General features: G+C 27.6%; 1 protein-coding gene across 1 annotated transcript in view; it reads right to left on the bottom strand.

The window, feature by feature from the left end:
• Nucleotides 1-2627: 2627 nt before the first annotated feature.
• LOC117180355 overlaps nucleotides 2628-8709 on the bottom strand; it is a 6274-nt gene continuing 192 nt past the window's right edge. The window contains exon 2 of the mRNA XM_033372809.1: nucleotides 2628-3261. Within this exon, the coding sequence (XP_033228700.1) occupies nucleotides 2883-3261 (379 nt within the window). The 3' untranslated portion in view covers nucleotides 2628-2882. The remainder of the gene's footprint in view (nucleotides 3262-8709) is intronic.

The raw sequence follows: 8709 nt of genomic DNA, 5'->3' as shown, positions 1-8709 counted from the left end.
GGAGACAAACTTCTCCTTTCTTCAATTATTTCAGCATCCTGATGGTTTTTGTCTAAAGTTCCTTCGTGTCCTTCTCCTTCAGCTTCGGCTTCTCAGCTACTTGAATTGAAACATCTTTGTATAAATCTGGCTGATAAGGTCTCTGGTAGCGTGATACGTATCTCATTTAACTACTGTTGTTTTACACAATGTCTCATATAGGCGCCCCATATCTTCCTTTTCTTCTATTTTCACACTAGAAACTCCTTCTCCATATCAATTAATGATGTAAAAGCTGCAGCTAAGACTCTCAAAGCTTTAAACACAGCAGGCATTGAACAAACCCGTAGTTTTTTGTCAAAGATTGTACTACTGTGTTTTCCGTACCACTGGCATCATATTTAACATCTCTTTTAAAACAGGGTTGTTTCCTGTTGCTTGGAACTATGCTAAGATTTTTCCTGTATTTAAGCCTGGTGACAAGTCGGATATAGCCAACAATCATCCTGTGGACATAATTTCATCTTTGCAAATGTTTTTCAATTTTTTATAGTCCCCTTCATCCTTTCAAATTTTAAACCCGTCCTTGATGATAAACAACATGGTTACGTTCGCTGGAGGTCTTGTCCAACAACCGTATGTGCCTTACACAATATGTAAACGATGCTTTACAAAATAAGGCTAACTATGTAATGTACAGGGGCTGTTCATCAAAAACTTTGCATTACACGATGATGATTGCATGATGTTAAACTCATAATAAATTTTAATATCCTGAAATACGCTGATGATTTGAAGTGTTTTAGAACTATAATGAGCCAGCTGGACCACGAGGCCCTACAGTCTGACATAGATCACCTTTGACAATGACGTAATAAAAATAAATTGCCCCTTAATATTTAAAAATGTCGTTTCATGATATTTTCAAGATCAGCCAGCCCAATTTTTCATGAATATAATATTGATATTAACCCCATTGAAAAGGGTTTTCTCTATCCGCATCATAAATCTATTATACAACCCCAACCTTCTATTTACAGATCAGATTCAAGATATGGTATCATCTGTCTCGAGGGTGCTGGGCTTTATAATTCGATCTAGTAAACTTTTTAGTGACATTTTCGCTATAATTATGCTTTATAATGCTATGGTAAAGTCAAGGCTAGAATATTGTTCCATAATTTGACACCTGATTCAAAAAAAAATAATGTAAATTTCTTCTTGAATTCTTCCATTTGAGTATGCGGTGATGATGTCCAACTGATGAATTTTTAGACCATTTTCAACTGCCCTCAGCCTGCAATTTTCAGGGTTTCTTATTGGCTTGGTATCTTGCCCCCAACTATTCACTGTAATGGAGTTCTCGACATTTTCGCACATTTCATTTTTCCGAGCGTCCGATTCTTCAATGATTTTCATTTTTAGCACGTCTGGTGCAGGAAGCTCACCTCGCGACTCGATGTATACAGATATAAAAATTTTCAAATGCTTGAGGTAATCTGTAAAGAAGTAAGATTGTTAGGAGATCCTGATTAATAGCAATCTCCATTTCCTGCAACTTGTCTACTGGATAGAGGATTTTGTCTATATGATCGCATACATCGTCGCCTTCCTACATTCTATGGAAAATCAATTGTTTAAGAAGCGTGGTCTTCCTATCTGGTCCTTTTGATGGATAAATGAATTCTAGCTTCAGCCAAATTTATCGCGACGCAATATAACCCTTAATTGGTTTTATTTCGAAGGGATGGATGGACAGGACTTATTCGGATTGAGCTTTGAGATCAGCCTTGTCCTACACCATTGCTATCTCACTGCCCTGTACGCCCAGTGCTGGTTGCTGTGTAGTATTATTCACGTACTTCCAGATCTCATTACTTATTAGCAAAAAATTTAGTTGCACTTTCACGTGTCATAATTTTCTTTACCTAGTGCGTTCACGTACCGAGCGCGTCGTATTAATTTTGGCAACTATTTCACAAGTAGACGCGTCCCTCTAAAAAATTGCTTTTGCAGATTATTATTTTTCACAAATCACATCTGTCTTTCCAACAAATCTGGGCCCATAACCTATAGAGTAAATAAGGACCTAGGAAGCCAATTTCGGATAAGACAACTCACTAATTAAGACGCAATTTATTAGTAGCAAACAAAAGTCAAAATTACATGGAGATAAGATTCAAGAGAACATGCCGTGATGAAGACGAACAACAAACTTGAACTGTCATGGATACCATGCTTGTATTTCGCTATAAACTGCACGTACGGTTGATTATCATAAATATTTTATTTTATTTTATTTTATATTTTATATTTCACACCTTCAGATGTGACATTCCCCAAGGAAAACAACATTAGGGTTAACAGGCAAATTTTTCGGTAGAAGCGATTGCAGAAACAGCCGCATTCGAACACTCAGCGAGTGGGGACAATCTCCGAAATTCATCCCCTCCACTTACGAATAAATCATTTCGCTCGGCGTTCAGCGAGTCAGACGAACTTTTGACTCACACGAACACGAATCAGAAAGATGTGTAGAGTGGTGGGGCTAGAATTCTCGGGCCCACCTTACGCGTCGAAATAGGCGATTCACTTCTCACTTTGCAGCTAAATAACAAATCCAATTTTGCGGGTAAAAATTTATTTATTTTTCAATATGAAAGAGCGAATTTGAAACCATCAATGTCATCAAAAATCTGAAAATCGATTTTTTAAGCCTAAGGTCCCTTTCCTCGCGGAACTTGGCATATTTTCCTAGACTGTATTGGAAATTTCAATAGATCTTTTTTTGTAATTAATCCAAATTTCCTAGAGAGTACAGGACTTTCTTTTATTATTTTTTTCTATTTTAAATTTATTCGCTAATTAATTCTATAGTCTACAATCGAAGCAAAACTTTAATTTTAGAATGAAGTATTTGAATACATTTTAGAATTTTCAATTACATTTCCTTGGCTTGAATGAATCGGGTCTACACGTTTAGCAAGGTGAAGATATAAATTCCGTTCGTTTAAATAAAGTACAAGTTCTTGATATTCTTTCAGGCTTATTGGAATATTGTGGTTGCTGCCTACGCGTACTTTCACCATTTTCAGATTACGATCAATTGCTGGATAAATTGCACCATTATCGAATACACCAATTATATAGCCATTGGATACTACTACAGAAAAAACTCCATTTATTGGTTGTAATCCACCACTTCCATTTCGATAATAATGAATATCAGGATGCAGATATGGTTCCAGAGGAAAAAGTTTGGTTTGTAAAGTTAATTCTATAAAAAAATAGAAATGGATTAATTTTAATACTTAAAGCTACTTAAAATTACTCAAAATTGAATACTTAAAAATAAAATAAGTTTTGACCCCCCGCCCGCCCCCATCATGCGCAATTGTTATCAAATATATTTTTTAAACATAGTAGTTGATTTTTCAATCAAAATCATGAATCTACAACAGCAATAGTTGAACCAAGCGGTTCAACATGCTACCAAGTACCTACTTTAATTTTCATCAAAAAAATATTCATTTTCAACAAACTATGAAATAGTAGATATTTTAAACTTGAAAATATTTTTATTTAAAATGAAAAAACAGTTTTCTGAAACAAGAAATATAAATTTTTAACAAAAAAAATAGTTAAATCATCTACCAAAATAGATTATTTTCAACCAAATAGGTACAGGTTTAATAAAAAGTATCAAATTTCTATCAAAGGATATTATTTTTCTATCCGAAAATATGAATTTCTAATTTAAAAAAATCATTTTTTAACCCAATAATTAAATTTTCAGTTTCAAAAATTAAATTTGAACAAAGTAAAAAAAGTCAGTAAATTAGTTCAAATATTGACCAAGAAGATCAATTTTGAATGAATTTTCAACCAAAAAATGAATTTTCAACAAAGTAGTTCAACTTTCGACCAAATTGTTGAAATTTCGACAAATTAGTTAAATTTTCAAACCCGAAAAATGTTAGATTTCAAGATAATACTTGAATTCTCAACCAAATCCAATTAATTTTAAACTAAACAGTTTGATTTTCAAAAAAATGATTTATTTTAGAGAAAGACGGAAAATATATATATTTTTAAACGAATATTTCAATTTTAATCTAAGAGACTGGAATAGTTAATTTTTAAGTTGAGAAATTATTTTTAAATGAAAAAAGACTTCTATAAAACAGTTATACTTTTAACCAAAGAAATTGTTTGTTAACTAAAACTATGAATCATCAACTAAAAAAATTAATTTTTAACAAAATAGTTCTACTTTCGACTTAACGGTTGAATTTCCTACCAAATTGTTGATTTTTCCAAAAACCATTTGAATTTTCAATCTGAAAATGTGCTCATTAAACAAAATACTTAAATCCTCGACTAATACAGACGAGTTTTCCACCAGTTTCATTTTTTAAGATATAAAAGGTTTACCAAAAAAACACGAACTGTCAACAACAGCAAATACAGCCATTTTTATCCAAATATTATAATTTTAAACTGAGAGACTGGAATAGTTAAATTTTCAGTAAAAAATTAGTTTTCAATAAAAAAGGCATTTTCAACCAAATAGTTACATTTGCAACAATTAAAAATTTACTTATCATCTAAAAGATAATTTTCAAGAAAATACCTAAATTCTCAACAAATTTTTCAATTTTATACTAAAAGATTGGAATAGTTGCATTTTTAATTAAAAAATTATTTTTCAATTTAAAAAAATTTTCCCTAAAATATTTAAATTTTTCACCAAAGAAATGATTTTTTAACGAAGTAGTTAAATTTGCTATTAAATTGTTAATTTTTCTATTAACCAATTGAGTTTTAGACCTGAAAATGTGAATTAAAAAAAAATTTTCATTTTCAACCAAAATAGATTCATTTTCGAGCAGACAGTGACATTTTGAACCAAAAAGAATGAAATTTCTACAAAAATAAATGAATTTTCAAAAACAAAGTTAATTTTCAAATTACATTTTAATTTCATTAATCTTAAAAAAAATTTGTAATAGTTCAACTTTCAACCAAGGTGTTGAATTTTCAATCCATAAAGACGATTTTTTAACAAGAAAATACTTAAACCCTCAACTAAAATAAATTAATTTTAAATCAATCAGTCAAAATTTTTAACTAAGAGACTAAAATCGTTAACTTTTTTAGTTTCAAAATTTGTTTTTATTTAAAAGAAAATACTTTTTAACTAGATATACATTTTCAATTAAGTAGTTCAACTATTGACTAAATAGTTGAATTTTCTGTTACAAAATTGAATTTTCAACCGAAAATAAGAATTTTCAAGAAAAAGTTTATTTCCAACCGAAATAGATTAATTTTAAATCAGGCAGAGTAATTTTGAACTGAAAAGGGTGAAATTTCTACAAAAGGAGATACATTTTCTACCCTAAATAAGAATTTTTAACAAAAAGTGGATTTTAAACCGAAAAGTTCAATTATCAACCGAGTATTTAAATTTTCAATTGAAAAAACTAAATTTTCACAAAAAGATTTTTAAGCTTAATAACTTAATTTGTTATGAAAAATACGAATTTTAGAAACATACCTAAATATTTAACTAAACCGTTCAATTTTTAACCAAGGCAGTGAAATTGTTAAATTTTCAGTTAAAAAAAAGTTACTGTTGTAAGCAAAAAAATTAATTTTTAACTAAAATTATGAAACTTAAACTATTTTTAAAACATTAGTTGAATTTTCGAGCAGGTAGTTAAATTTTCTACCCAATATTTGAAATTTCTATGAAATTATTGAATTCGCTATAAAGCTATTAAACTTTAGACCGAAATAGATTAATTATAAGTCAGAGAGTGGCATTTTGAATAAAAAAATGTGAAATTTCTACAAAAACCGATGAATTTTTAATTTAAAAAAGTGTTGAATTTTCATACAGATAATAAACTGTTTAACCAAACAAATAAATTCTCAACCAAATATTTAAAAGTAGAATTTTTAACTTAGGAGAATGAACTTTAAACCAAAAACAGTTGAATTTTTTTATTGGCTTCTATTAATTTACTTCGCATTTAAGTAGAAAAATGAAAAGGGAAGGAAATATTGAATGATAATTCGTTTTTTCATAAATATCTAATTGAAAAAAAGCTTACAAAATTTTGATGAATTTTTTTGATGAATTAAGTAAAATAAATTATGGAAACTTTCGTTAACAATGAATATTATGAAAAAAATTTCATCAGAAAATAAGTAAGCAAGTCGTTATCTCATTCATCATTATAAATTAATTTTTAAATATGTACTGCATTCTGAGTGAAATTAGGTAACTGAAAAGCAATATAAAAATGCATTTAAAATAAATAAAATTATTGGATTTTTTATAGTAGAAAGTAGTTATAATTCAACTAATAATCTTTCTCTAGCCTGCTGCAGATCAATAATTTAAAAAAAATTATCACCAAAAATGAACAATTTTCACTCTAAAAATGATCAAAACTAGGGAGTCATCGTGACTCAGATGGTATCGCGATTTTCTTATGTTCCAACACGGCAGCCTTGGTAGCTACGGCGCGGGTTCAATTCCCAGAGGAGGAAGCGAGGCTGAATGTGTGTATGTTCTTTTTTTAGCAAGCTTCGCTTCTTTCCCTTCTTATGGAACTCCACAGGTACCCCACAGTTCAATTAAAAAATTAATTTTTAATAAATTACATCAATTTCCAACCAAATCGTTGAAGTTGAAAACTAAAAAAATTGTCAACCAAAAATTGCGTGGTTAGTTATATAAAAAAAAATAATAATTTTCAATCTAAAACGAATAATTTTCAACGTTTATTTTTAACCAACCAGATGAATTTTTATTCAAATAATAAAATTTTCAGTTGAAAACATAATTATTTACCAAAAACAAAAAATAATTGGTAACAACAAGAAAAACGAATTTTCTACTAAAAAAGACGAATTCTCAAGAAAACCAATACATTGTTAACCAATTATTTTAATTTTCAATAAATTACATCAATTTTCATTTAAATAGTTGAATTTTAAAACTAAAGAGATCAGTTATTCAGTTATTAACCAAAAATGGAAAAGTTAAATTTTCTTTTAGAACAAAATTATTTTTAATGAAAAAATTATTTTCTACAAAACTGTTGAATTTTTTACCTAGTTTTTAAATTTTGAAGACAAACCTACGATTTTTTTACAAAAAAGTTGAATTTCTAAGCAACTAATTAAATTTTCGCTTAAAAAATTAATATTTAACAAAAAAATTTTTTATCAGAGTGGTTCATTTTCAACTAGAGATTAACTTTCCACTAAAATTATGAATCTTCAACAAAAACAAATAATTTTTTAGAAAGCAGTTGAACTGTTAGACAATTACCTGAATTAAAGACCTAAAAAGATAAATTTTGAGCAAAGAATCTAATAGTTGATATTTTAAGAATAAAATTGTTATTTGTTTTTCATCAAATAGTTCATTTTCAAAACTAAAAAATATTTGTTTTAAAACCAAAAATTTAATAGTTTAATTTTTAAAAAAAATTATTTTCAATACAAACATATTTTTCTACAAAACAGTTAATTTTTTGAAAAAAATTGATTTTTCTACCTAATTCTTCAATTTTCAAGAAATGAATTTTCTACAAGAAAGTTGAATTTTCAATGAAGCAATTCAATTTTTAACCTGTTAGCCAATGAGTTGAACTTTCGACTTAAAAAGATTCTTTTTTTAACCAAAAATGTAATAGTTGATATTTCAACTAAAAAAATGTATTTTAAATTAAAACCAATTAAATTTAAACAATGAAAAAACTTATTTCTTACAAAATATATAAATAAAAAAATAGTTAAATTTTCAGCTGAAGAAGATACATTTTTTAACCTAGAATGTGAATTTTCAACTACAAAAAATTTGTTGGTCACGACAAAGTCCCATGTAAGAACGATGACTTTTTAATAAAATTGCTGAATTTTTAAAAAAGTAATTGAGTTTTAAACTAAATAATACAATGTTGAACAGAAAAGGTTTTATTTCTAACCTGAAATATAAGAGTAGAGTCTTTAACCGACAAAAAAAGAACTTTCAAGTTGAATTTTGAATTCTGGAAAAACGGGATAAAATATAAAGACCCTGCGATTAATAGGAATTTCGATGATTCATTTACTAAAGAATAATACTTTAAATAGATATTAAAGTTTATTAAATAATAAGTTAGAGAGATAGAAATTATACCTACAAAATAATAGGTGACAAAAACCTGTTTAAAAAGATTATTTATATTTATAAATAAAATTTTCCATTTGTTTTTAGTAATTCTCAGAATTAAAAATATCATATGTAAGAATTGGCTTTAACAATTTACACCCCCATGTGAGATACAATAGAAAAATTGTTTAACAACCCCCAAATATAATTTACGTAATTTATGTGAAAACTTTTGTAAAGTATGCGATAGATTTAATAAATCTAATTAAACCTGTGAAATAAATTAATGTATTGACAACAATTAAAGAAATAAAGAAATTTCATCTGCAATGGAAATTCCAATTAACCAAAAGTAATTTTCCTAATTCTGTATCATTTTTAAAAAATATCAACAAATAGGTTTATTGTCATTTTGCAAAACTTGTGAGAAGAAAGATTTTTAATATGAATAATTTCAAAATTTATATTTCAAAAATCCTATTAAAAATATTTTTAGTTATTATACAAGCAGCTATTATTAATAATTATTATTTTTTATAGAAAAATTATTTTTAATA

This window comes from Belonocnema kinseyi, chromosome 9, assembly GCF_010883055.1.
Source record: "Belonocnema kinseyi isolate 2016_QV_RU_SX_M_011 chromosome 9, B_treatae_v1, whole genome shotgun sequence".
NCBI classification, from domain to species: Eukaryota; Metazoa; Arthropoda; class Insecta; order Hymenoptera; family Cynipidae; genus Belonocnema; species Belonocnema kinseyi.
This window is presented reverse-complemented; position numbering and strand designations above follow the sequence as displayed.